At 36.6% G+C, this 27,231-nt stretch overlaps 2 protein-coding genes and 2 long non-coding RNA genes across 8 annotated transcripts in view; 1 reads left to right on the plus strand and 3 right to left on the minus strand.

The window, feature by feature from the left end:
- The window catches only part of LOC106946382 (uncharacterized), a 7,295-nt gene extending 4,310 nt beyond the window's left edge, over positions 1 to 2,985 (minus strand). The window contains exons 1-2 of the long non-coding RNA XR_001424757.1: positions 2,902 to 2,985; positions 2,440 to 2,485 (exon numbers count right to left, since the gene is read on the minus strand). This is a non-coding gene — a long non-coding RNA (uncharacterized LOC106946382). The remainder of the gene's footprint in view (positions 1 to 2,439; positions 2,486 to 2,901) is intronic.
- phf21b (PHD finger protein 21B) overlaps positions 1 to 5,308 on the plus strand; it is a 71,921-nt gene extending 66,613 nt beyond the window's left edge. For 4 of the 5 annotated variants that reach the window (XM_015030655.1, XM_015030658.1, XM_015030656.1 and 1 more), the window contains 5 exons: positions 300 to 316; positions 386 to 544; positions 616 to 682; positions 757 to 860; positions 2,944 to 5,308. In XM_015030655.1, the coding sequence (XP_014886141.1) occupies positions 300 to 316; positions 386 to 544; positions 616 to 682; positions 757 to 860; positions 2,944 to 3,177 (581 nt within the window). In that variant the 3' untranslated portion in view covers positions 3,178 to 5,308. The remainder of the gene's footprint in view (positions 1 to 299; positions 317 to 385; positions 545 to 615; positions 683 to 756; positions 861 to 2,943) is intronic. The other variant, XM_015030659.1, reaches the window with a different exon arrangement.
- On the minus strand, positions 2,996 to 6,692 carry LOC106946380 (uncharacterized). The gene is made up of 3 exons (XR_001424755.1): positions 5,946 to 6,692; positions 3,284 to 5,064; positions 2,996 to 3,087 (listed from the first exon to the last, which is right to left on the minus strand). It is a non-coding gene; the product is annotated as an uncharacterized LOC106946380 (long non-coding RNA).
- A 557-nt stretch (positions 6,693 to 7,249) lies between these two features.
- Positions 7,250 to 27,231, minus strand: part of LOC106946383 (rho GTPase-activating protein 8-like) — a 121,802-nt gene continuing 101,820 nt past the window's right edge. The window contains exons 6-18 of the mRNA XM_015030660.1: positions 16,125 to 16,255; positions 15,796 to 15,837; positions 13,382 to 13,504; positions 12,460 to 12,547; positions 12,257 to 12,388; positions 11,361 to 11,447; positions 10,989 to 11,087; positions 10,806 to 10,916; positions 10,653 to 10,726; positions 9,557 to 9,634; positions 8,791 to 8,919; positions 8,594 to 8,697; positions 7,250 to 7,612 (exon numbers count right to left, since the gene is read on the minus strand). Of these exons, the coding sequence (XP_014886146.1) occupies positions 7,415 to 7,612; positions 8,594 to 8,697; positions 8,791 to 8,919; positions 9,557 to 9,634; positions 10,653 to 10,726; positions 10,806 to 10,916; positions 10,989 to 11,087; positions 11,361 to 11,447; positions 12,257 to 12,388; positions 12,460 to 12,547; positions 13,382 to 13,504; positions 15,796 to 15,837; positions 16,125 to 16,255 (1,396 nt within the window). The 3' untranslated portion in view covers positions 7,250 to 7,414. The remainder of the gene's footprint in view (positions 7,613 to 8,593; positions 8,698 to 8,790; positions 8,920 to 9,556; positions 9,635 to 10,652; positions 10,727 to 10,805; positions 10,917 to 10,988; positions 11,088 to 11,360; positions 11,448 to 12,256; positions 12,389 to 12,459; positions 12,548 to 13,381; positions 13,505 to 15,795; positions 15,838 to 16,124; positions 16,256 to 27,231) is intronic.

A 27,231-nucleotide genomic window follows, 5' to 3' on the forward strand; every position in this document is an offset into this window, starting at 1 on the left:
CGAAATGAAAACGGCATAAAGAAGCTGCATTTCCACTGCAAATGTTAAGAATTTGCAGCGTTTCTGTTTTAAATAATAAATGCAATTAAAAACGCGTCGAGCCATCACCCTTCATCTACTGTTAACGTCTGGTTGTTGAGCATGTGATGCCAAAACAGAGTTTTTTTCTAATAGTTTCCATTAAACTGCGTCGTTATCCATTAGATTTAAAGATTTAAACGCAGCGTGTCGATACTTTCTCACCGTTAACTCCTCTAACACGCGCTAACCTCTGCTCTGCTCCATTCACACGCTAACAGAGGATTTCTGCTGGAAGGAAGGTCAGGTCACATGACTCGTGATGTCACTGCTCGGCGACCTCTGCTGACCTCTTCGGTGTTTGCAGGAGGAGCTGGAGCATGACGATCGCTGCGCCGTATGTAAGGAGGACGGAGAGCTGCAGCTTTGCCACAACTGCCCCCGAGCCTTCCACCCCAGCTGCCTCCACCCGCCCATCAAAAGCCCCCCCAGAGGCGCCTGGTACTGCCCCAAGTGCCAGAAGAAGGTAAGTTCAACTGCGATGAGGTCGCCACAGCAACGGCCACGGAAACGTGACGCTGTAACTTCTGCTTTCAGGTACTGAACAAGGAGAACCTGTCGTGGCCTCAGAACTTCGTCCAGTCCTATGTGACGCACAAGACGGGTGAGGCGTCGGCGCTCGGTGGTTCTACAGCGGGGAGTCGGGTTCTGGTTCTCATGGAGTGTGTCTGTGTGTAGTGAGGCAGGAGGAGAAGCGGCGGCTGCTGAGACGAAACAACGACTTGAAAAAGGAGTGCGCTCACCTGGAGGAGCAGGACAAGAACCTCAACAAGACGCTCAAAGTAAAAACAGAAAACGAAACCCAACCGAACATTTTTGGTTTAGTTTCTAGTGCAAATATTAGCATAGTTAAAATAATCTACAAGTAACTTTCCAGCAAGATATAGGAGCTGGTTTTAAGTCAATAGTTCCACTGGCAAATTCTTTCATTTATAACATGGGGAAATAATCTGGCAAGGGAAATGGCACTTTATCAAGGAATTATTGACTTAAAACAAGCTCCTATTTTATGCTGAAAAGTTACCTGTAGGTTAGTTCTTATCTGATTTCAAGTGTAACAAATACTTTCACTAGAAACTAGACCAAAAATGATCTTCGCCTGTAAAGTTCCACCTGTATGGGGGAATTTTTCTGCCATAATTTGAGAGCAGGATTACATGTCTTCTCAAAACTTTCTCCTTGTGCTCTCCGCTTGCTTTTGAAAACACCTTTTGGCAGAGTCGCCTGTCAACCTCTCAGCCAATAGAATGAAAGTATTGTACTGGGTGCATTTGTTTCCTTCTAGCAGATTCTAGAGACCAAAGACAACATAGTCACGACATATCTAAATATATCTACATAGATTTATAGACAGATCTATGCTGTCTTTGGTTGGGTTAAACTCCTACCTAAGATCAGTAGCTGTTAGCTATCAGTAGCACTGCTGGTGGATGTTTAGTGAACTACGGAGCAGAAAGTTGATGTTTCGCCCTACATCCAGTGGGTGGCACAGGTTGCTAATAATCAATAGTAGCCACACACCCACACCCAGTACAACGCTTTCTATTGGCTGAGGGGTTGCAAGGAGACGCTGCCAAAGGGCGGTTCCAAAAGCAAGCAGAGTTCTGCAAGATAAAGTTTTGACAACAAAAGACATGAAATCCTGCTTTGACTGAAAATGCGTGCTCTTGGATTATGGCAGAAAAATTCCCCCATACACCTAGAACTTTTCAAGTGGTAAAGATTTAGCTTCACCTGGCTTAAAAGAAAATCTAGTATTTTACTGTCCAATTAACCACTACAGGAAACTGAGCACAACTTCTTTCTTCAAACATATAAACAAAAATAAAGTGGCATCAGATTTTATCAGTTGTACGATTTCTCTCTTGCCTGCAAGACATTTTGGTAACACTTTATTTGAAGGGGGGTGAATCAGACTCTCATGAACATGAATAAGCCTTCATGAATATTTATGACTCTTGTCATAAAGTGTCATTCGGTAAATTATGACACTTTTATGACAACTTGGCATTAACCAATAAACCATTACTGATATAAATTTGTTATAAAATAATTACTAATTGCACTTTAAAAATTAGGTAACTTTGTTATTAAAGGTAAAGTTTAAACAGTAATGATTTATTGGTTAATGTCAAATTGTCAAAGACATTTTGAATAATGTCAACTTTGTATTAAAAGTGTCATAATTTACCGAATGACGCTTTATGACAACAGTCATAAATATTCATGAAGGCTCATTCATATTCATGACAGGTGTTATGACATGTTTATGACAGTGTCATGTCAGTCTTATTCACCCCCCTTCAAATAAAGTGTTACCAACATTTTTCCTGCTAGCAAGTTTGTTTTGGTTGTACTTACCCAGAAAGCAATGCGCTGTAGTCCACTTCCTGCTTTTGTCACCTTCCTAAAAATAATCAGTTATTATTATTTGAGTGTGTTCAGTTTGTCGAGGAGTGAATGCAAATTGTCCGGAGACGATTTGCATTCACTCCTCGACAAACGGAACACACTCAGTAAACTAAAAACCAGACAAAACTCTACAGCAAGATAATGGAGTTTTTTATGTTAATTCCTTAATATGTTAAAAGTGCTACTTCCACTGGAGGATTATTTCACTTGTAAGATTTTTTTTTCCCCATGTTATAAATGAAATGATCTGCCAGGGGAACTAGTCATTTTTCATCTATATTAAAGAATTACTGACTTAAAACAAGATGAAATATTACTTGTAAGTTAGTACATTTAAAATAAGAACACAGATATTTGCTCTAGAAAGCAGACCAAAAATACTTGGTAATATTTTGTGTTTTGCTGCCTTACTTTTGGCCCTAATGGCCCTCCGTACGCCCCATTTCTCTGCAGGTCTGCATGGACCAGAGGGATCGACTCCTCGGTTTGCAGCGCGACACTCAGGCGTCGCTCGACCGCATCAAAACGCTCATCAGGCTCATCCAGCGAGACCAGCTGGTCCAGGTCACCATGACGACCATCGCCACGCTCCCCCAGCTGTGGATGAAACCCATCAGCACCGCCGCCATGGTGGCAGCGCCGTCGACCGCGCCGCTGCAGCCGGGTCAGGACGACGTCGCCAACTAGACCCAACGTCTCTGAAGTGTTTTCAAACCCAACACCTACAGTGCTTAACGAGATTTTTTTAAGTTATTTTCTATTTATTCTTCGCCTTAATGTATTTATTACGAACCGGTAGAATCCAGCTTCCGAGCGGCTGTACAGCGATTTATCTGAGTAGACGTTCGTTTCCATCCTGTGAACAAAGTTCCTGCCATACGACTTCAGGAAGACGTTTCCACACGCAGACGAGCCTTCAAACAAAACAGAGAACTACGATTTTCTCAGTATTTATAGAGTTAAAGTCAAAGAAAAAAATATTTAAGATTAAACTACAGAAATTAGCTTTTTAGTGCAGATTTTAGTATTTTCATGCCGATGCCTGTTGATAAATGTTTGGAGTATTGAGGGGAATCACTGTACATACGTGCTTTCATCATCATCATCATCATCTAAACAGAGTCTCTGATTGGACAGGTTCAACTTTTCTTTAAGACGCAGAAAGAAATTTTTTACCACTGAATGGAATTAAAATAAAGGTGTAAAACATCTCAAACACTAAACAGTTAACTGATTAGTGTTTTTTGTTGGTAAATTCAGTTTTACTTTCCTCTGTTAAGGTCAGAGGTCAAGAGACTAAACTGCACGTTTTCTAAAAGTGTGCAACGTCTGAACAGCTCAAAAGAAAAATAAATGAAGGTTCTGGAGCGGCCTAATCAAAGTCTGGACTTGCATCCAATTCAGACTTTGTAGTTTGACTTTAAAGTCTCCAAATTGAAGCAGTTCTGCAAAAAGAGGGTAAAAATTCATCACCAGCTATCAGAGCTACAGAGAATTTATTTTATTTTTACTCTGGAACAAACAAACTCAGTGGGCGGGATTCAGGGAGAAACTGGCGTCTGATTGGCTGTTTCAGACAGCAAGGATTCTTTCAAGTTTACTGAAAGTGTAGAAATAAACTTAAGTTACATTTTATTTACTACAAACTCTAGATGACCAACTCCAGCATTTATATCTTTAATAATTCATTAATAAACTCGCTGGTTCTGTCAGGCTAGATTAGCATTAGCCAACACCGGCTAACACTCTCTCCTGAATTTGAGAGATTTCAGACCAAACTAGATATAAAAGCTGCAGTTTCTCACTCAGACCTTACAGTAAACAAACTGTTTGCAATTTAATTATACTACTAAAGTTACTCCTGCACTTTCTGGTGAAGATATTGATCTCTGTTGTACCAAGGTTTGAAGGTTTGAAGCAGCCAATCAGACGGCAGGTTTCCTCTAGCCCCGCCCACTGTGTTCAATGGTGAAGTAGATGGTTTAAATTCATAAAGTGCTTCTGGAAAGGAACATGAAATAATTTTGTTTTTATTTCTACGTCTTAAAGGCAAATAGAAACTCGCCCCAGCGAACGTGATGCATCCACTCCGCCCCTCCCTCTTTAACCAGTATGGAAAATATGCCAAAAACGTTTTTTTGTGTGTGCATTTTATATTTTCTGTGTATTCTGAGCAAAAGATGAACACTGCCTCACATCGTTTCAGGGTTTTGGTCTTTGTTGTATCAGTTTTTTTATATTGACGATAAAATAGAGAAAAGAAAAGCAGCAGAATCAGGACGTCTCCGTCGAGCTGCAACAACAGTCGCGAGTCTTCCTGCCGTCCGGAGACGTCCCGCTTCAACGCTTCCATCGTTTTCTGTTTTTTATTATTCAGTTGTGGTACTGTACTCACCGATCAATGGAGGTGCAGCTCTCTGATGCACAAACATGAACAAAAAGGAGAGGAAAAATAAGTTTGTTTGTTTTTTATCAGAAAAGACGATTAAAATCATATCTCCAGCTCACCTGTTTGGTCTCTGAAGGATCGACGCTGCAGGGCTCTGGAAGTCTGTTCACCTTTACCGCTTTAAGCTGCAGAAAAAAACAAAAAGTCAGTTTAAAGCAACGTTTACAGCTTCACCTGAAAGCAAAATCAGCTTCAATTTTAGTTTGAAATTTAAAATATATACTTTATATTTGCAAGCAAGACAATAAACCGAAAATTAGCAGTTGCATGCAAAAATAAAAATGTATAACCCACTTTTTGTTCATTTTTACACCACAATACCGAGTCATTATTTGCATCAAAGAATGAAATTAGACATTACTAAGTTCTCAAAAAATGTAATATTTTTAGAGAAATTTATATCAAATATCTGAACCACATGGAGAGACATCTGAACACATCTGAAAATAAAATGTAAAAAAAAATATACACATTTGCTTAAAAATAAAGAATGTTTTAAAAATATTCATTATGCACTTAAAAAAATAAAAATTTAGGCAGCAAATTCCACATTGAATAAAAATCAGTAAATGCAATCAGACGTGTTAAAATTGTTTAATTTTTCTGGTTGTTTTAACTTTACACAGGCCCTTTTAAACATTTTTGTTTTCCAATATACTAAGATGTAAAAAATGAGAAGAAATTACAAATATAAAGTGATGTTCAAAATTAGCAAAGCCGAAAAAACAAATCAAATGTCCTAGAATTTTTTTTAATTTATTTTATAATTACTGTAATTATAAAATATATGGTGGCATCGTAGAAAACATTATTTTGAGCCAATCTGGAAGTGAAGCTGCCTGGATGTTTTAATTGCATCAGCTCTACTATGTTTTGATTATTTTCAGCTTAAAGGTGAACAGACAGCTTTCAGAACAATTAAAGTAAATATTTAACCAGGTTTATTTCATTTCCTGTAAGACAAGTTTTAGAGCAACTTGAGGAAGTAAATATTTACTGAGATTACCTTTTGTTTCCTGATGGTGGCGCTCTTTCAGAGTCCAACCTGCCTTCATGAGAATAAATCATCATCAGTTAGTCTATAACATAAGAGGGCTTTTATTTTGAAATGTGCCATGTGATGCATATCAAGTCCTCACCTGAGAGGTGAAAGTTCAAACCGAGATGGAAACCATATCAGTTTAAAAAAAGAATAATAAAGAGAATCCCACTTTCCTCCTGCTCCTCCTCCATCCGTTTCTAGGAATCTTCTCCGGGAGAAACTGTGCAGTGCTTAAACAAATCTATTTTACTACACAACACAACATTTGAACAAAACAAAAAGAAGAAAAAAAAACATTTTTATATTCTTTTATCGAGGAGCCAAGAGGAACCAGAGGAGTTTGTGTAGATGGAGGTGAAGTAGAAGTTTCTGTTCGTCAGCGGAGGCGGTCCGGTGGATAGTGTGTATAGGAAGTGTTTGTCTTAAATATGCCAACGTAGTTTTTCCTTCTTTCTGATGCATTCAAACGCTGATGGACGGAGGATTGATGGTTAAAGAGTAGTCTCACCTTTTGTACCAAGTTCTTACAAAAACATGGAATCATTAATAAACAAAGTCAAGAACAAAACGCCCAGAGCTTTGTGTGTTTTATGAAAACGATTCTGGAACATTTGAGGTAAAATTCACTAAAATGTTTAACAGAATAGGTATGAACAAAAAGTAAAATAATGTATAGAATTAGAGGGAAAAATATAAAATATGTAAATACATTTTGGCAGCAAATGCTACATGAAATAAAAAGTAAATATAATGATTTCTTAAGGTTTTTTTTTTTGAGAAAATATTTAAAATTTTTAGTTAACTAGAAATAAATTCATTAAGGAAAATGTTTTTTTTAGAAAATTTAAAATTAGATGGAAAAATATTCTGCAGCAATTATGAAAAGATCTAATAAAAAATTTAACATTTTAAACAAATTTTAAATTAAATGACAATTGTAAAGTTAATGTACAAAACATTTTTTTTTCTATTTCTATCAAACCATTTTAAACTTCTTTACGTCTTAAAAATTCACATATTTTTTAATATTTCACTTTAAAAAAACTGTTGTTCCACTGTTATATCTGGCAATTTAAAATTAAAATAAAATTAATCCGGCTTGTTTGATACTTGGTTGTTAAAGGGTTAAATATAATTAAATTTAAACAAGGATTTTTACTGATTTTCTTTCCTTCATTAAGTCACAATTTATTAAAATCAAAGATAAATTCCACTTACAAAAACATTTCATTTCTTATTTTTTACAGTAAACGGTTTTAATCCAGGCATTACTTGACAACTTTGGGTTTTATTCACACGTTAAATATATCCTATACAAAAGATAAAACAAAAAATCATATTGCATTTGCATTATTATTACTACTAGTTTTTTTAGTGTGCTGGTAGTGTAACAGATCTTCAGCTTGACCTTTCAGGCTCCCTCTGCTGTGGGGTCACGGGGTTACCTGAGCAGGTGGGCAGCGGGAGCCGAACACGGCCGCAAAGTGTTCGACGAGGATCTCTGTGAAAATGTTGATGGGCGTCAGCGCGCTGAGCGAGATGGAGCCGTGACGAGGCCAGACCAGGTTGACCCCGAAGACGCACGCCAGGTTGGAGGCGCTCATCTTGTTGCTGAGGCTCTCCTGGGACACCTGGAGCAAAACCGAAACAACATCGATGTGCAGTTACACATTTCTGAAAAGCATAAGTGGAGCCTCCTGCACAACCAACAAGAATGCAGTAAGTCGTTTCTGGATTGCAAGTCAAGAAGAAAACACTCGCCTCTTCCAGCAGCCATTGTACAACAAAATACAGCTTTAAAACCAGCTGACCAAATGACCTAGATCTCAACTTGGGTTGCTAGGTAACGGGCGGAACTCCACTGGGGTTGCTAAGTAATGGCACAGTCCTTGTCAAATGTGACTTCATATTTGGAAGGTTTTTAAAACAGCTTGTTTTCCAGACACCAAAAAACATTAATTTATTCCCTAAAACATGTTTTTAGAATGGAAATAACGTTTTTAAACAAATTCCTTTTGAAATGTGATCAGATTCTATAAAACATCCTGAATTTTATGACTTTTAAATCTGTTAACTAATTTCTGAGAACAATGAGCAAAAAAACCCAACTTTAACCTACCAAAGTTTAATTAGTAAGAAAAAATTACAAATAAAATCTATAATCCTACAAAGGATAAACTAAATGGATGGTATGAGAATTTAGAGGAATTTGATAAAAATAAACATTTAAATACAGAAAGATAAATTAGAACTTGTTTTTTTTACAAATATTATATATAAATACAAAATTTAAAGAAAAAAATAAAGGCTTTAATAAACTTGTAATAAAAGGCCAAATAAAATAAAATAATTAAAAATAATAAATTTAACTGTACTGTCCATTTTTATTACTTAAGATAAAAAATTGTAAAACTTCTTTTATGCCCAAACTTGAACTTTGACTCTGGTTTTAATTTTTTAAAGAATTATTTCTGTTCCTGCATCAAAAATACTTTCCATCCATTTTGTTCAGTGTTTGAAGATGAAACTCCTTCTGGAAATCAGGTGGAATAAATGCTGATTGTTGTTGGACCTTAAACCAGGGAACCAGAACCGAGACGATTCGGACTCACCATGTTCAGGAAGCAGAGCAGGAACTTCAGCACGATGAAGTTGTGTTCAGGAAGACTTTCTACAATCTGCTTGCACCTGGTGGCGCGAAGGCTGCTCTCCACACCTGGAAGGTCCAGGAAGAGATGGTGAAACCGGACTGTCCGGAACCAGACCATCCAGAACTTAACCGACCAGAACCGGAGTGTCCAGAACTCACCCAGGAGCTCCAGAACCTGGCTGTAGACCCGGAAGGTGAGCAGCGGCTCGGGAAGCTCTCTGAGGAATGTCTTCAGGATCACCGCGGCAACGTGGACATCGTGGTAGAGGTCGAAGTTCACTGGCTTACCTGAAGAAAGGCAAGTAAAAGAAGAAAAATGTTAAAAGGCTGATTGAAGGATAAACATTTTAATTTTGTAATTTAGAAAAAAAATCTGATTTTATTTTAAGTTGATCTTAATTAAAATCAGGAAAAAGCTACAAAACATATTTATCAAACAAGTAGTTACTGAAAATCCTAATTTTTCAAAAATTCAATTTATCGCCCAACTTTACTGCAGGTCTTCAATAAATTAGTCTCTAATGTTCAGTAAACGACCCTGTATCTAAATGTTTCAACAAAGTATCCAATTAATTAAAATAAAGTACCACCCTCTAAGTTTTACAAAAGCATCCAAAAAAGGAACATCAGAATAAAAAAAATAAATTTACGAAACCAAGAAGGAACTTGTAACAAAGTAATCTGCAAATTCTAAGTAACACAGAGTAAAAAGATTTCAGGAAAGAATCCAAGAAAGCAACATTGACAGAAAAGATTGATCAGAAAATTGTGAAACGTAACCAGGAGATTCAAAGAAAGACACATGTGAATGTTTGAAAAGTTCCAGAAAGTCTCATTAAAGCGACTCCTGGTATTTTCCCTGCGACTTCCTGCAGGTTCAGCCTGAGCAGGGCCCCTGCAGGTTGGGGGAGGAGACCCCGCTCACCCTGGTTGTAGAGTTTCTGGACTTCCTTGATGGTCTGAACCCGAACCGAACGCCTGAAGATCCCCTCCGTCCTCAGACCTGAAACAGTGCAGCATGTTACTGCAGAAATCCCTCAAATTTGAAAACATAAAAATTAAATTTTTTTTATGCTAATTTCACTTATATTTCACAATGATGACCATTTTTCAAAATGGCAGCTGTTTTGACCTTTTTAAATCAATTATAATAAAAAGTTACCAATTTTCATAACTTGTATGAACTTTGTCACATCACATGTTTTCAACATTTTATTTAAACTTTAAAGTGAAAATATGTGGAAAAAATAGAAACTGAGGACTTTGCTGTTTGCAAGTCACCAGCTATCAACTGGAATCAGATGAAGATGTCTCGGACTGGGAGCCAGTTGTCTTAGCGGTTAGCGTTAGCTTCATTTTTAATGTGTGTAGAGGCTTACCGTTAGCTTCCAGTCATTTTTTAATGTTTAGCAGTTTAGTTTTTTTGTGTTTCACAGTGTGGTGTTAGCTTCTGCTAATTTTTTAGCAGTTCTTATTTAGCAAATTATTGGATACTGAACCCAACATTTTGGTTAGCTGTTGCTAATAACAACCGCCTTTTTTAGTGCAAACATATATTCTCCATTACAATCAAGGTGGCCATTTTGGAAAATGCTCACCAGAAAAAGAAAACAATACCCTGAGAATATCTATGATTTCTATGGTTTAAAATATGATTTGACAAACACATTCATCTAATTAGTGCAAAAATTAATTCACCATGACAACCATGGTAGCCATCTTGAAAAGAGATTTAAAAAATTCTCAGAAAATATAATTTCTATGGGTTTACTTATGCATGATTTTACACCAAAAATATTCTTCTGGTAGTTGTAGTGCAAAAATAGATTTTCCTTGACAAGAACCTTGAATATTGGCCGCCATCTTGAATTTTTCAGTGGCTAAAGGTTATTTTCCCAAATAGGTAGGTTGCTGTGAAAGATTTTTCTGGCATATTTAATTATCTGCTGCACTAAAACTTAAGCGTTTAGTGATGGCAGGTGGAAATCCAGGTGGAAGTCATATGATCAGGTGAGGCTCACCTTTCTCCTTCAGGTAGGCCACAGTCTGAGCAATGACAGGTGGGATGATCGCCTCGCGGTTCTTCTCCCTGATGCTGCAGAAGCAGAGTTACTAACGAGTTCAGCTTTAACGAGCTGATTGGTTAATGAGCTCAACCTTAATGAGCCACTCACTACTGCAGGCTGACCCCAAACTGCTGCGTGGGCAGCGGTGGCCGGGGAGGCGGTGTCTTCACAGGCGGGGGCGGTCCGCCCTTCTGAGCCGCCCGCAGCTTCTCGTCATGCCTGCGATGAAACGGAAACATGATGAGGAAGATGAAAACGGAGAGGAAGCCTGGATCAGAGGAGGAAACTTGCCTCAGGACGTCTGCAGGGATGAAGAGCTGGTCGTAGTTCAGGTGTTCCCGCAGCTCTGCCAGGTAGTTCACATACTTCAGCTTCTTCCCAAACTTGTGACTGAGAGAGAAACAGGAGAGATCTGATGATGCAAATGGAGGATTTTTATTTTTAGGGATGATTCACACCAGCTGTTTAGTCTGCTTTAATCAAACTCCAGTTTGTTTGTCTAGAAAGTCCCATTCGTTTGAAAATTGTCCAGGAAAAAGAACCACAGCAGCTGAAAATGTAACAAATGCTGCAACTTTGGTTCCCAATCGAACAGTCTACCGGACTACCAGGTGGGAAAACACTTCTCTTCGATGGCGGCTGAACAGAAACTGCAGGTTTTACCTGATCAGAGGTTTGAAGATGTTCCAAGCGATCCGGATGAAGTTAGTTGGATGGACAACGTAGAGCGTCTTCAGGTTCTTCTTGTATCTGCAGGTGAAAGCAGAAAATTCAACTACTTTGTTTCCTCCGCATCTATTGACTTGACTTCCTCCACACTGATGCTTTAAAGGTGGCCTATCATGTTTCCTTGAACAAGTTAGAATAGGTCTGTGGTCTATGCAAATCATGTTCATTACATTTTTTGCAAAAAGTAACTCCTAAAAAATGAGATTTTAGCTGCTTTAGGGCCTTTGTCACTTTCAATCCAAATAAGCTGCTGCTGGCCATGCCCCCAAAACTCATCGTTTACACTCACATGCTGCAAACAGATGCGCCATTACACAACCGTATATCTTTGAAAAGCAAACGTGGAGCCTCCTGCACAACCAACAAGAATGCAGCAAATGTTTTCTGGATGGTAAGTCGACAACAAAACATTTAGGTTTTCCAGCAGCCATTGTACATCACATACAGCAGTAAAACCAGCTGTTGATAGTGCTGGAGCTCTGCCTGGGTTGCTAAGTAATGGGGGGAATTCCACTGAGGTTGCTAGGTAACGGTGGAATGCACTGGAATGTAATGTTACATTCCGGAGGCTCATTTTCTTTAACTTCTTTCCAAAAGACAGATGTTTTGGGTTTTTTTTTCCTTAAGTGCTTGGTTAAGGTTAACATTAAGATCCAAATGGAAGCATAAAAATATGCAAAATGTCATATTCTCCATTAAAATATGTCCTGTCAGCCATTTTGAAACCTGAGGCAGATTGGGTTTCTAAGGTTTTTATAGATCATTGATTTGTATTTATTTACTTTCTGGACATTTTAGGAGATGAAGTTGTCATTAGTAGGAGGACCTACTTCCGGTCAAACTCGCCGTAGGCTTCACGCAGCCACCCAAGCGATGGTTTGTTGCTGCTCCTGAGGCCGTAGTGGAAGTAAACCAGTATGTAGTCCATCTCCACGTACTGGTCCAGCGTGAACTTCAGGTACCTGCAGTGGCAGAAAAGGGTGAGAAGCGCAAACGCCTGGCCGAGTCGCTGCAGCTGGGATTCCTGACATACTCGAGGAGGCGGCGGTGGTTGAGCTGGTGAGACGGCGGCAGGCAGCAGCTGCTGAAGACGATCAGCTTCCTGCCGTAGTTATCGTCTCCTGCAGAACCAAGTCAGAGTCAGAACCAGAACAACATGCTGGTTTTATGATGGCCAGACATCTAAATCCTCCCAGTTTACCATCATTCAGAAACCAGCATAAGACCAGTTTACCCTTTGGATGTTTACTCTTCTTTTTTTGCTTTTCTTTTTGACCAAAAAAACTTTAATCTCAAAGGAAAAACTGCTTTCTGCAATAATAATAAAAGAAAAGAAAATGTCTAGAGTGGATCTTCCAAAATAAAAGTTAGTAAAATAGAATGTTAAATATTTTATTTAATTAAGATTTTGTTGAAATCAGTTTTTACTTTGATATTAAATGGGATTTTTTGCCATTTTTTTGTCCAAAATCCACACTTGTTGATCCTATTAGAAGTGCAAAAACAACTCTTTGATGAATCAAAGCAGATTTAGGAGATTTAAAATTTAGAGCTGGTTTTGTGAGGAAATATTCTAAGCAAATGTGACTCATTTGTTTTTTTCTGAATTATTTTTTCCTTAAAAAACAAATAAAAAACAGATTAGCTTTGAAAACCACAAACTGACTGTTTTCCTCATCTTCCTGTTTTCTGGTAAACTCACATAAATATTTGACTTTTTTTCTCTCAAAAAAGTTTAATTAAGTTTTTTAACCACATTTTTTCCCCTTCCACTCAACTTTCTATGAGCATACCTTGAAGTCAGCAGAACAGAACATTTTTGAATAAAAGCAAAACAAACAAAAATAAACGTTTTAATTACAATAATTTGTGAGTAATGAATGTTTGGCTTTATTGCTGTAGTAAATTAACGTTCAGTTTCAGTTCTCTGGATGTTTAATACATAAAAAACGGACCTGACACCTGGATGATTCCGTGTCGAGCCACATCGTAGTACGGATGGGACGGATCGGTTCTGCTGGGGCCGTCAGGAACCGCCCTCTGCTCTTCCTCATCCTCCTCTTCCTCTTTCTGCAGCTCTGCCAGGAGGTGAAACAGTTTCTATTGAGGATGATGGCAGCATGTTGGAGCAGATCGGTTATTTCTAATTTTTTATTTTCCCAAGTTTTTCCCTGAGGCGCTGCATGTTCGGACCAAAACTCCCTCAGAGCGGCTGGAAGGATTTATGCTCCTTTTTGATAATTATGATGCGTTAAAAAAACATAAAAAGCTGGTTAGCATCTCAAAAGCTCAAATAATACATGAGCTTATTATAAGATAAGGACACCATCTCTGCTCCTTGTAAATAAGAGCAGAACTACTTTAACAAACTTTTATTAAAGTAAAAGTAAAAACTAGCTGTCCAAGAAATTACTCAAGAGTAAAAAGTTTACTCAAGTATTGAGTAACTGATCAAATTATCAATCATTTAATATTTAAAAATTACATCACAAGAGGAAACACAATATAAATCAAGTGGAACTTTTGAAAAAGAACCAAAATGATAATAATTCATACAAGTAACAAAAACAACAAAATCAGGCAAACTAAAGTTTTTCCTAATCAGAACTTCATAATAATATTACTGAAGTAAAAGTAACTCAAGTAAATATAACTGCGTAAATGTAACTAGTTACTACCCAATACAGCAACAGTCTTCAGTCAGAGGCCTCTCCAGATTAACTGGAAGACTGACTGCTACTGGAATTCATTTAATTTCCCTTCCAGCTGAGTCTTTTTTGATTTAATTTAACAGTTGATATGTGAAGGAGCTAAATTTGGATTCCTGTATCAAATCGTGTGATGCAGCAGATTAAACTGGGAGGAAACCAGCAACTGCTCCGTAAACTCCCTTATCGTTTCCCAGAAACCGCAGGGAGGCATCAGGAAACTCTGTGTAGTTTCAGCCGTTTGTCTGCAGCTCTGAGGGAAGTTTGCTGTAAACATTCGGCTCTGATAACAGAGAGGAAATGATTTCAGTTCGCTGGAAAAAACAAAGATGGAGCCGTAAAATGTCTGCAGAAAAACCCGAAACCTGAACTGGGTCTGCAGACGTAAGAAAATATCCTCTGCGATGAATTCAGAAGTGATTTATATTATACTATTTATATTATTGGCGATTTATCTCCACCAATAAGATTTATACTCAGTAGGTCTGATGTTTTACAAGCTAAATAAGAATGAAAAGCCTTTATTTCTCCTCAGTTTTAAGTTAGATCTGATCTCATCTTTCTTTCTTAATTGCAACAATAAAGTCATAATATCAAGATAAACTACAACTGTATTCTTATAATACAAGTTTATTCCCACATTATTATAATTTTTTTCTCATCTTATTTTTGGATTATACTTGTTGTATAACTTTATTTGTTAATATTAAGACTTTTTTTCTCAGTTTAATATTTTTTCTTAGCCTGATATACTGTCATATAAATCAGATTTTAAAAAAAAAGAGTTGTGCATCTTTTTATTTGGCGTTTATAAAATTTTGGTTTCAACCGTAAGTCCATCTCTGAGAGATTTGAACATTCTCTGATATCTTTTCTTTAGAGATAAAAACACAAAGTGTTGGGAAATGAGGTCAGCGTTGTTCCGGAGGGACAGAAAGTTTCTATTCATGAAGCAGCGTGACTCAGAGTCTCTTCTTCCGAACATTTTGTATGTTTAATATTCAACATTTTCATAAAAGTTACTAGTTTTTCTACTTTTTCCAAAATCAGGAATATTTTTCATCATTTCATTGAAACAAGACGCGTCCAAAGTCCTCTTGGTATAAAACATCTAATCTCTTCCCCTGATCATGACGCAGCCACTACTATGTTTTACATTTCTAAAACTGACCTCAGAGTTCAACACCTCTTTTGTTAAATTATAACTTTTTAAGGCTTCAGGGACGACAATAACTGTAAATATTTCACACTTTCAGTACCAGCAGATGTAAACAGTTTAATTTAAAGATTAAGTTTAATCAGTAAGTTATCCAGCCTTTCCTCCAGATGAAACTTATTTTAACCAAACTAGAAACATTCTCAGATATTTAAATGTTTTAAAAGAAATAAAAAAACGGTACATTGATTCACTTTACAACTGCCACATTATACAGGCACCACTATGCCAATTCAACTATAAAAGACTATTTTCACTTGGAATAATTTATTGTTTTAAGAATTAATAACCTTTTATTTGTCCATTTAATATTAATGAACTTATGTTTACATTTTACGGAGAAATGTCAGCTGTTCTCCAATCATCAACACATAATTGTGGGATAAATATTTTTAATTTTACAGTTTATTTTCGTGGGAAAGCTTTGCGTAAAGTGTAAACTCACCTATTTCTGCCAGCTGCTCCAGGTCTGACGGGCTAGTCATTCCTTACGGGCCAAAAGAGAAAGAAAAAATAAACTCGGTTGAATTTTAACTCCTGTAAATGTCGGACAAAGAGCGCAAGGATGAAAAAAGGCACTAAAACTCAAAATGTCCGCTGAAAAAACCCAGAAAGCACCTCGCTGTTTGCCAACAGGTGAAACACGGAGTAATGAGCGGGGGAGCAACACCTGGGCTGCTTCGTTAACGCGTTAGAGCGGGTTTTACAGCAGAAATAAAAGTTCATTTTCCAGTAATAACAACACCGAGACGTGAGGTGACGCCTCCACTGTACCTGCGAGAAAGTTTAAATCCAACTTCAATCCAGAGACGAAACCAAGGCGGAGAAACTTCAGCAGGATGCAGTCGATCCAAAACTTCCTCCAAACTAACCGGAACGGTCTGCGCATGCTCAGATCGTACCTCCTAGAAAGGTAAAAAATATATAATAAAATAAATAAATAAATAAAAATAATAAAAAAATTAACTAAATTATTTAATAAGAATCCAACAAGTTATTTCTACGATAAATTAGAAGTAATTTTATTGAATATATTTTTAAAATAAAATAAAATAGAATCACCAATATATAAATACAAATTGGCAAGAAAACCATAAAAAATAAGCAAAATAATTTTTTAAAAAGATATATTACAACCGGCCGCAAAATATAATAGTTTAAAAAAACAGCAACATTAAAAAAAATTACAATAGAAAATAAAATGAAAATCAATTTGGAAAAAAAAACATACATAAAACATTTAATGTGACAGTGACAAATGATTTAAAAATGACAAATAAAAAAAATTATAAAGTTGTGGGAAAACAAGGCAAAAATAATGATAAAAAATATAAGGAAAATAAAGTAAAAAACATTTTTAAAAATACAATAAAGTACTGGACAAGCAAAATAATGCAATGAAACAGAATGTTTAATAACTTTCTTAAACAAACAGGAAAAACTATTCAAAAAAGATTAGCAAATGGAAATGTTTATATAAAATAAACTTCAAAAAAAATAAAAATCATTCCAATAAATATGAAATAATGAAAGAAATGAGGAAAAATAAAACTGAAATATTTTTTAAAAAATAATGAAAACTATACATAATAAGAAAGACAATTACATATTTGAGTCTTGTTTGACTCAACCTATAATGTGGTATTAATAAGTTTAGATGTGAGCAGGAAACTGTTGCATCTAAATATTTATCTATTGATTTTTATCAGGACAAAACAGGAAATATCAGATTATTGATAAAATGGTAAAAGCCTGACATCTGCTGGACATAGTTTGGTACTGCAAACTATGTCCAGCGATCAATTTACCTTTTGAAGCAGGAAAAAATCCAACAAAAGTGACTTTAATGGCTCATTTACAACATCAGTAAAATAAAATTTAACACCTCCAACATTTTTAGTTAGAACATTTTCAAATCATTTATTTTTTTTGTTACTGATTATTGTTTGTCAGATAAAGATAATAATGAACATGTTATTTTAATTTTCTTTTTTTTGAGAATTCTCATCATAAGGACCTAAATAAGAAGGAAAGAAACAGAGAAACTCCTGAAGTGCAGGATTTACTCACAAACACATTTAATATGCAAATCCATCTGAGGCTGTGGGGGAAATTCAGATAAAGAGGTTTTCATCTTTTGACCTAATCCAACAGCAACAACACAGAAACGACACAAAAATCGAGACATGAAGCCAGGAAAATATAACCACCACTCAGACTGAGTAGTTCTTTTTGTAATTATGCTATTTATTGCATTTTCTTGTTCATCTTAAGTAGTTAAAACATCACAATTTGGACCTAACTTTAAATTTTAACTTTTTTTACTCTAACTTGAGTTATTTCTTGGACAGTTACTTTTTTATTTTGAGTAAAAATATGTTGAAGTTGTTCTACATTTTCACTGGAATTTTCTCAGATTTTAAATTATGGACCAAAAACTTGCCAGTGACCTTTTCTGAAATAGAAAATTGGTCTTAATGATGTAAAAAATGACCCATAATGGCTTCCGTAGATTATTTTCTGGCAGCAAATAAGCAAATATTTGGGAAATTATATTTTGGAAGCTGAATTTCTGTTTATATTTTTGTCAGATTCATTTTCACTGATGTCAGTAAAATCATAAAATCGGGTCATTTGCAGGTTTCTTATCTTCTGCATCAACAGATTTATTTGATTTATTGAAGATAAAATTCATATTAGAGTTGTGCAAAAATGATCCACTTTTAACAAAAATGTGCAGTTTGTTTAAATACTCTATTGTCTGGTTTATTAAAAGTGAAGTTTGAGCTTTAAAATGCTTTGAAAAAATAAAATATCTGTTCAGCAAATTTTCACTAAAAAAAACAACCAAAATAATGTTTTACAGAGCAAAATACAGATGAATTCATCATGCTTTGGCTCATTTTTCAGTTTTCTCTACTGAATGCACCCATGATGGAGCCAAAACTAAAAAATAAAAAAGTCTTCTGATACAGTATTCTCTGATTATGCAAATGAAGCCGCCACAGAGGGACGACATGACCTAAATATGGAGGAGAATAATGACGAGCTTAGCTGCAGGCAGAAGATCCTCGACACCTCCACTCACTGTTTGACTACAAATAGTCCCCATGCTAAAAATACCGGCTGGAAAAACAGATTTACCTGCTAAACCATGGAAGGAGAAGGACTTAAATGTTACTTTTAAAATGTGTTGAATTTTTGGGCGGTATGGTTGTTGTTAAATGTGGTTATTTTAAACAGGAAGCTTACGCTTTACAATGAAAGGAAACACAAGTGGGACTCTTCCCAGAAGTGCTGATTACATCCAGCTGGAGGAGTGAAAACACGCGGCTACATGTACCAGAAACGGTGAAGACTGGGAATCCTGTTCATTAAGACGAGTTTCCAGCAGCTTCCACAAATAGAAACAAAGAAGCGGAGAAGAGGGGAGGCTGGGAGGATGTGGGAAAAATGATGAGACACTACAGGAAACATTTTCAGTTTCAGCTTTTATGTTTTACTAAAAGTGACCTTGAACAGGTTAGGATGCATTTCTGGGCTGCACAGAAAAGATTTATTGCATTTTTTTTTTTTTTTTTTTTTTACACTCACATGAAAATGACTGCAAAATGATTTACAATTAAACAACCGTACATCTTTGAAAAGCAGAAGTGGAGCCTCCTGCACAACCAGCAAGAATGAAGTAAGTGATTTCTGGTTGGTAAGCCAAAAACAAAACCCTTGCCTTTTCCAGGAGCCATTGTACAGCGGTAAACACAGCTGACCAAATGTGCTGGAGATCCGCTGAGGTTGCTAGGTAATGGAGCAGTACCTGGTCAAATGTGATTTTATAATCAGATGATTTTTGAATTGGCTTGTTTTCCAGACACCAAAAAACCCATCAACTTATTACCAAAAAAATTGTTTTTTTTATTTTTAAAACACTTTAGTGAAGACATGATGAGCAGATGAGAGAGAGAAGAGATACCAGGTTTGGTAAAAAAAATCAATGCAAAAGCACCAAAACAGGAAGTAAACACAGAACAAATACAGTAATTACAGAATTAAATCATAATAAATCATTAATCATGATTAATCAGATTAATTGTGATTAATTGATTACTCAAATAATTGTCAACTAATTTAGTAATTGGTTACTCGTTAACTGGAGTATACAGACTCAAAGTTCCTTTGGTGACAAAGTCATCATATTCAGAGACAAAAAACATCCTTGTCTGTAAATATTTTTTAATGAAAACTCCTCAGGTCACAGATTTAGCTTCACCCTCTATTAAATTAAATTTTGTATTTTAGGCAATAAAAAGTTTCTCTAATTTGAAAAACAAAATTAAATTGCTTATTTGCACATTTTAATGTATTTCTAATATTTTATATAAAAGTTTAAGGTAAATGAAAAATCTGTAAAAGTTTTTAACTGATTAATCTTCAGAATAATAAACAGATTAATCAATTACTAACAGGTTAGATGTTGCCCTAACCCAGTCAGTAGAAACATTTATTTAAAAACAATAACAACGTAATATTCTCTCACATGTTTAGGTTTTATCAGTTTGAAGGGCTGAGTAGAAACCTGCCATCCACCTCCTGTGTTTCGGTGCAGCAGCCAGCAGATGTCAACGTTGCAGCAGAGCATCTCTGCTGGAGCCGATAAGAAAGAAAGTCTGCCGAGGCTCATAAATCCGGGCCGCCTGAACGCTGCGATAGTCAGCAGTGCTGAAAGGAACCGGACCTGTTTGCTGAAATGCAGCAGCAGATCGCCTGGAAGCGAGGCGGACCTGGAGGAACCTGAAGGAACATGGAGGGACCTACCGTCTCAAAAACAACAACAACAACAACAACAACAACAAAAAAACAGCAGAGCCGTTTTTGGCAGTTCATGGTTTTTTAGTGTCTGGAAAAAGAGCCATTTCAAAAACCTCCAGAATGTGAGATTACAAATCAGCAGGCTGTGACCGTTACCTAGCAACCATCCATCTGTTTACCATCCATCCATCCATCCATCCATCTTTTTATCTTTATATAAATTAAATCTTTCCATTCTGAACCAATAATCTGATCAATAATGACTCCATTAAACCATCAATAACCAGACAGTCGTTCCTCCAGCTGCCACTTCCTGTCCAGATGTTTGGACAGTCTGACCCCTGCGGGCGGCCGTGTTGGCCCCAAACATCCAGCTGCTCTGCATCACTGACTGATGTTCAGGGCTCTGAAGGTTTGAATGAATTAATCACAGAAAAACCTGAGATAACTGACAACAAATAACAAAATCACACGAGAAGCTGAAAATAATTACCAGTTAATGAGAAAATATAAAAACTATGGAGAAAAAAGTTCCAATTACATTAATTTCACTTCCACTGTGAGGAATGGAGGGGGTTCCTCAGACAGAAAATCAGACTAAATTTAACAATCCATCAGCTCTGCAGGTGGTTAATGTCGCCTCGTCTGAGCATGCTCAGATCCGTCAGATCCGTCCCTGTTGGACCCCCAGGCTGGAAACACTCGCCTCCTCCTGTGTTTATCAGGATAATGGCTCCCCATTCACAGGTGTCTGTGTGATTTATTCCCCCTGCAGGCCTCTGAACTCCCACCGCCCCGTCGAAACAGAAACAATCCCAGCAGAAGACGAATTATTCTCAGTTTTCCTGCTCATATCGCAGCAGCGCATTCAGAGAAACTGGTTCATCTCCACATCTGTGACTTATTACGGAGAAAAGCTGTGGGAGCGAATCTCTGTAAGCTCAGAATCAGAAGATCAACATTAACCTTCAAACAGGGAGACCAAAGATACGGAAACAAGCAGGACAGCAGAGGCTTTCTGAATGTCCTATTCAAAGGCTTTTCATTTTTCTAGCAACACAACTTTCCTTTTTATTCCTTTCTGTCCATATTTACTTTCCTCTTTTTATTCTACATTTACAGAAACATTTAAATCCAGTCTGCGTTATTTTGCTGGAAACTTTGAGGTACTTTACCAGAACTTACAAGGAACTTTCTTGGAACATTTCCCAGAATGCACTCTGTACTTTCTTAACGCCAACAGGTTACTTTCCAAAACTTTCTATGTACTTTCATGCAAGTTTAATGGAACTTACCAAGTACTTTCCTAGAACTTAGATGTTGGTTTCCAGAACTTACCATCATAATCTTTCCCAGAAAAATCAAGGAAAGTACCTGGAGATTACGGATTACTTTCTGGAATTTGCCAAAAACTTTCAAAAGTTCTTAGATACTTTCCCATCTACACTCGGTGGTATTTTCTCCAGCTTTACACAGGTTTAAAATCATGGATTTACATCTTTTGAGTCAATCAGCTTTAACACAAAGAACGAACAGGATGCAGTAGGTTTGTTAACTACCAAAATAAAATGTGTCTTAATGGTAGAAATAAAACACAAATTTTAATATTTACAAATGCTAATGTGTCTGGATGAAGTCAGTGTGAGATAAATGGATAAAATACTCAAATTAAAAGTTGTTTGTTTAAAAAGTAAAAAATAAAACATTTTCTCTATTTATTCCTAGAAAACATAAATACTGGAGTAAAAGTTAATTCTTGTTTTTAGGAGTTTTAAATTTTATGAATGTAATGGCTCATTCCAGATCTCTAATAAAGAACTGTGTCTTATTATTTAAACTTTAATTTATAAAAACAGAACAGAAAGCTCAAACATGCTGAAGGTGAATCAGGACAGATTCTGACTCAAACGCTCGTCTTTTTTTAGCGCTCTCGGTTTGCTGCTCCTTGAAGAAAAGCTCTCTGGTTTTTTGTTTTGTCGGTATCGACTCCAGCGAAGGTCAGTGAATCCAAACCCACACAGAGACCTTCCTGCCCGACTCTCTCTGGTTTCATCTGCAGAAAGTTTCCATCCAGAAACTCCTGATGCAAGGTGAAACGGACAGATCGGCCTGGAGGGCAGAGAAGACTTTACAAAACTTCAGCAACAACGATGCTGAACCGCCTGATTCTGCTTCAACTAATTATTTTATTTCACATTAACTTTTTAGATTTTTATACGTCGTGTCTTTTCGCATATTGTGTAAATAATCAGGCCAAAAATGCCAGTTTTTGGTCCCCGTTCAGCCGTAGTGGGAGTTAAATATTTAGTTTTTGAATTAAACATTTATACTACTAACTATTTCGTTTGTTGCTAAATATTAATTTGGAGCCACATATCTAGTTGCTAAGCAAAGTTTTGGCTTATTACCAAAATATATAATTTGGAAAAAAATATTTAGTTCCCAAGCTAAATATTTATCTTGCTAACTAAATATATAGTTTGAAACTAAATATTAAGCTATTTAGCCTGCTTTAGTTTGAAACTGTGACATTTATAAATGAATGAATAACACTGTTAAAATATGACTTTGAAAAAGGTGAAATAAGCCAAATTATTGCTGTTTATTTCTGAATATGTAATTTTCTAAACAGCAGATAATGGTGTGGAAATTGTAACACATTAAAACACATTATTTAGTTTGTTTTAGCCGTTTTAGTCTCGTTTCCTTCCAGAAACTAGACAACCGCAACATGATGTACACTCAAGTCTCAGCTGGTTAAAAAATAATTTAAAAGGAAAATAACACAAAACAATTGTAGAAATCTGTTGTGGGAATATGGTTAGGAGATAAAAGCACATGTACATATGAGTGAAGTACAGGAGGTTGTGCACAGACACTAAATATAATCTGCATGTAGGCAGCGCTGCCTTTTTGTTGGGTTTCATGTTTGGTTTGCTGCCCAGGTTGGGAAGACGCGTCCAACTGTTCCTCGTCCAAAACACAAGCAGCTCAAAGACGAGGCTGGGGAAAACGGAAAAAGACAAGCGAATCGCTCCGTAAACCGCATTTCCAGGGATGCGCCTGAGAGAAAGCAGCCGCTGTGCCCCGGTTCCCCGTCCGGCGCTTTGATTAGAGCGGTCCGAGTTAAAAAGGACATCAAAGCTGAGCTGCAGCTTCGCTGGCGCTAATCGGCCTCTGCACCGAGACGAGGGAAACCTCCAGCTGTCACCGAACGACTCCCCGTTTATATCCGGAGGAACAATCCAGACCCATGTGCAACAAAAAGTACAGACCGTTTCCATCCACCCGTTATTCATTCCTGTATTAACTTGACTTCACACTTTGGCTTTCCACAAAAAAACAATTAATCACATGATAAATTAAAACAAGCTCAATAATTTCCACTTGCATGACTCATTGTTTTTCTCTTTTCTCTCTTTCTACCAAAAACCGATCTTCAGTCTGCGTCGTTGGTCTCAAATAGACTTCAGAATTAATTTTATTTATTGTTTCTGTTGTTTTGTTTATTTATTTTATGTCCTCCAGTTCCAGTGTTAAATTTAAAGTTTATTAATCTTTATTTGTTAAATCTGTAAATATGTTGTTACAATATGAGACAAATGATCTGTGAAAACATTGATCATTAAGAAATTAATCGCTCCGACCAAGAACAACCAATCAGAGGCCGGAGGCGGGTCCGAGCGCTGTCAATCAGCCTCATGTACGCGCTGTAAAACATACAGAAACGAGTTTCTGGAAAACCGTTTATCACCATCAGTGGCTATGCTAACTAGCCCTAGCATTCACAAAAGGTTTTGCGAGCTGTAGCGTTAAATTAAAACCTTTTTCTGGTTTCAACTGGCAATAACTTTTCCAAATTTTATCTTTCAATCAAGATGGATAAAGAACTGCACAGCAAATTGCAGATAATTTATGAAAGTCATAGATAAATCAGTCAAAACCAGATTTTAATTCTGTTTTAACATTTTGAAAGCTGCATCAGGTTTTATGAGCAGACAGGTCGATGAACTTAACATAAAAGTCACATGTAATAATTAAAACATTAGTAAAGAAGCAGAAATCATCGCCAGGAAGCCAGAAGGAAGATGAGAAAAATGCAAAAAACAAAAAACAAAAAAAAAACACAGACGGACGGGAGAGATGGAGCATTGATGCTGGATCAGGAAACTGACCAGAGCTTTTCATTCCAGGTGTTATTTACTGGATGTCAACCAGTTCTGCAACAGAGCAGCCATTTTGGTTTTAAGGTTTGTGGAGGACCTATTTAAAGCAGGTGTTTGTATTCAGGAGTGTTTTCTCCTCGCTGCGTTAACCTAAAAACAGATCGCCTCTGGCCACCGCGTCCGTTCAGATAAGGAGGTTCGGCATTTCACTGCAGCGCTGCACGTTGTTGTGGAAACGGGCCATCTGCCGTCCAGCATGGCAGGAGGTGAGGACGGCCATGAGGTCGAGTCGGGTCACATCCTCCAGGTCCGACTCAGCCTGCTTGATTTCCATCCAGAGCGAAACCTGGACCGACTGCTGGACGTGCCACATTTCCTCCTAAAGCAAAGATTTTCTGCTTCCTGTTTCCGTTTCTGATCAAAAACAGATGGAAACGCTGCAAAACTCACAAAACCAAGTATCTTTGGTTTCTAGTGCAAATATTTTAGTGCACTTGAAATAAGACACAACTCAGAGTTTTTTCTACCAAAAATTCTGAAATTTTGAGAATAATCTCAGAAATTTTCTAGATAAAACAAGAAAATTTTGGAGTTTGAAAAGTTAAAAATTAGCTACAAAAATATTTAAAAAATTTAGAAGAATCTAAAAAATTCTAGAAAAAACTTGAAATTTTCTGAGTTTCAAAAGTCAAAAACCTTTGACTTGTCGAATTGACATAGTTTTTAAATTTACTTACCCAAATATGTAATATTTCAGCACAATATAGAAGCTTGTTTTAAGTCAATAATTGGTTAATATTGATGAAAAGTATTAGTTATAAGTGAATTAATCTGCTAGTTATAGGTATATTAATCTGCCAGTGGAACAATAAATTATTTCCATTTTATAAGTTAAATGTCGTGTTCCATGATTCCACTTCAGGTATTACAGACTTAAATGAATCCCTATTTCTTACTCAGAAGTTACTTCTGAGTCAGTTTTGTCTTATTTCAAGTGGATTAATATATTTTTTTAGTAGAAACTGGACAAAAATACTTGGTAGGATTTTATAGTTCAGACTGAATTTGGGTTCTTTAGTTATTTTTACCGTCATTCTTCTGTTTGAGAACATAAATTTTCCACATTTATTTATATCTCTTTACTTTAACTACTTTACATTTCATCACGTTACAAACTTCAATGATTGCAAACAGGTATTAATAAAATGAAGTGAATATTATAACAGTTACTGTAAGAAGAGTAAATATTAAAAGGACTGAAATACAAAATCCTAATCTGATGGTTTGTATCTGTTGGACCTGATTTACGTTTTTTCTGTAATTTAGTGCTTCATAAATAAACTCTGCTGAAATCGATCCTTAAATCTGGAAGACATTAAGCGTAGAGCATAGAAATCAAAGCAAACATCAAAGAAGAACAAGGTGTTCTTCAAAGCGACCAGGTATTTGCATGTTTGCCCACAGGACTCCTTATCAACAGCTGGAGCATCAGACGGAGCCGTGCATCACGGTGCTGGAGGCTGTTATTGATTCAACGCTGTTGTTTGCAAAACTCCTTGAAGCGAGTTTAAAGAGGGCCGTCAGGAACCTCCAACAGGTTCTATCAAAGTGATTTGTTTGGTTTAATTTGTTGCACCATTATTGCAATCCTCCCCCGAAGGAGTTCACATCTGAAGCAGAGGAGCTGCTGAATTACCACCAGTAGGTGTGAAGATAAATGTGTGATTTTTACACAAAGTATCCTGCATCAAACAGAAGTACACAAGTTTTAGTCTCTTAAAAACATTCATCCACTGGTTTTCAATACAAATGTTTGTAAAAATGTGTTGATGTTTTGCTAAAACACAAGTGGAACTACTTCCTGTTGTCTTCTTCTTCGTTGGTTTGCACCAGTGGTAACATCTGGTTGTTGATAATGTGACTCATGTGAAACGAACAAAGTGTTTCCATTGCAGGTTAGCAAAATTAACCAACTGCAAGACTGACTTACAAGTTTGATCAAAATTGGTGTTTCCACTAAGCAAGCTTACTTTCAAATTATCAAATTTAGCAATTATGCAGCTGCTGCTTCCTATTTATCCTGGACAGTCAGAAACTGAGCTCGAGAAGGCAGAAGAAATGGTTTTTATATTACATCGAAAACCTTCTCTCAGGTTTACAGAAAAGAGAAACAATTTTTGGCAATTCCAACTGACATAAAACAAAAAGCAAATTGGTTTAACTTCAGAAAGTGAGAATAAACAAGTCTGCATCATATAAGGTGTATGAAAATATCTGGTTTCAACCGTAAATAAACTCGACTTTTAATCTGTGCAGTTTGAGTATCAGGCTCTTACCAACCTCGAAAACCACGAAATGAAATCCAAGCGGTTTCTGTTAGTCTAAAGTTTCACATTCTTATATCTATTTTTGTTGCTCAGATGAAAGCGGAGCATTGTTTGTTTTTGGTTTTGAAGGATGGATATGTTTTCATGCGTAGTGAAAGTGGATACATGCACTGAAAGTGAAGGTAAATGATTCAGCTCAACGATCCATCTAAAAATATCTACCGATTATTAAAAGGGATCTATGATGCAAAATTCACATTTTGCATGTTTTTATCCTTCCATTTGTGTCTCAGCAGAACAAGAGCTTAATAAAAAAAACACACAATCAGCCATTTTTTGGTAATAAGTTAAAGTTTTTCTGTGACTGAGAAATTAGTAATTTCAAAACCCTTCAGAATGTAAAGCCACAAATCAGCAGGTTACCTAGCAACCTGATGTAGATGCCCATTTCCTAGCAACCACAGCGGAGTCCAGCCTGTTGCATAGCAACCCAAGTTGTACTACAATGGCTGCTGGAAAAGACAAGTGTTTTGTTGCTGACTCACCATCCAGATACCACTTCCTGCATTCTTGTTGGCTCTG

This window comes from Poecilia latipinna, unplaced genomic scaffold (assembly GCF_001443285.1).
Source record: "Poecilia latipinna isolate Pla-1442-1.1 unplaced genomic scaffold, P_latipinna-1.0 Scaffold188, whole genome shotgun sequence".
NCBI classification, from domain to species: domain Eukaryota; kingdom Metazoa; phylum Chordata; class Actinopteri; order Cyprinodontiformes; family Poeciliidae; genus Poecilia; species Poecilia latipinna.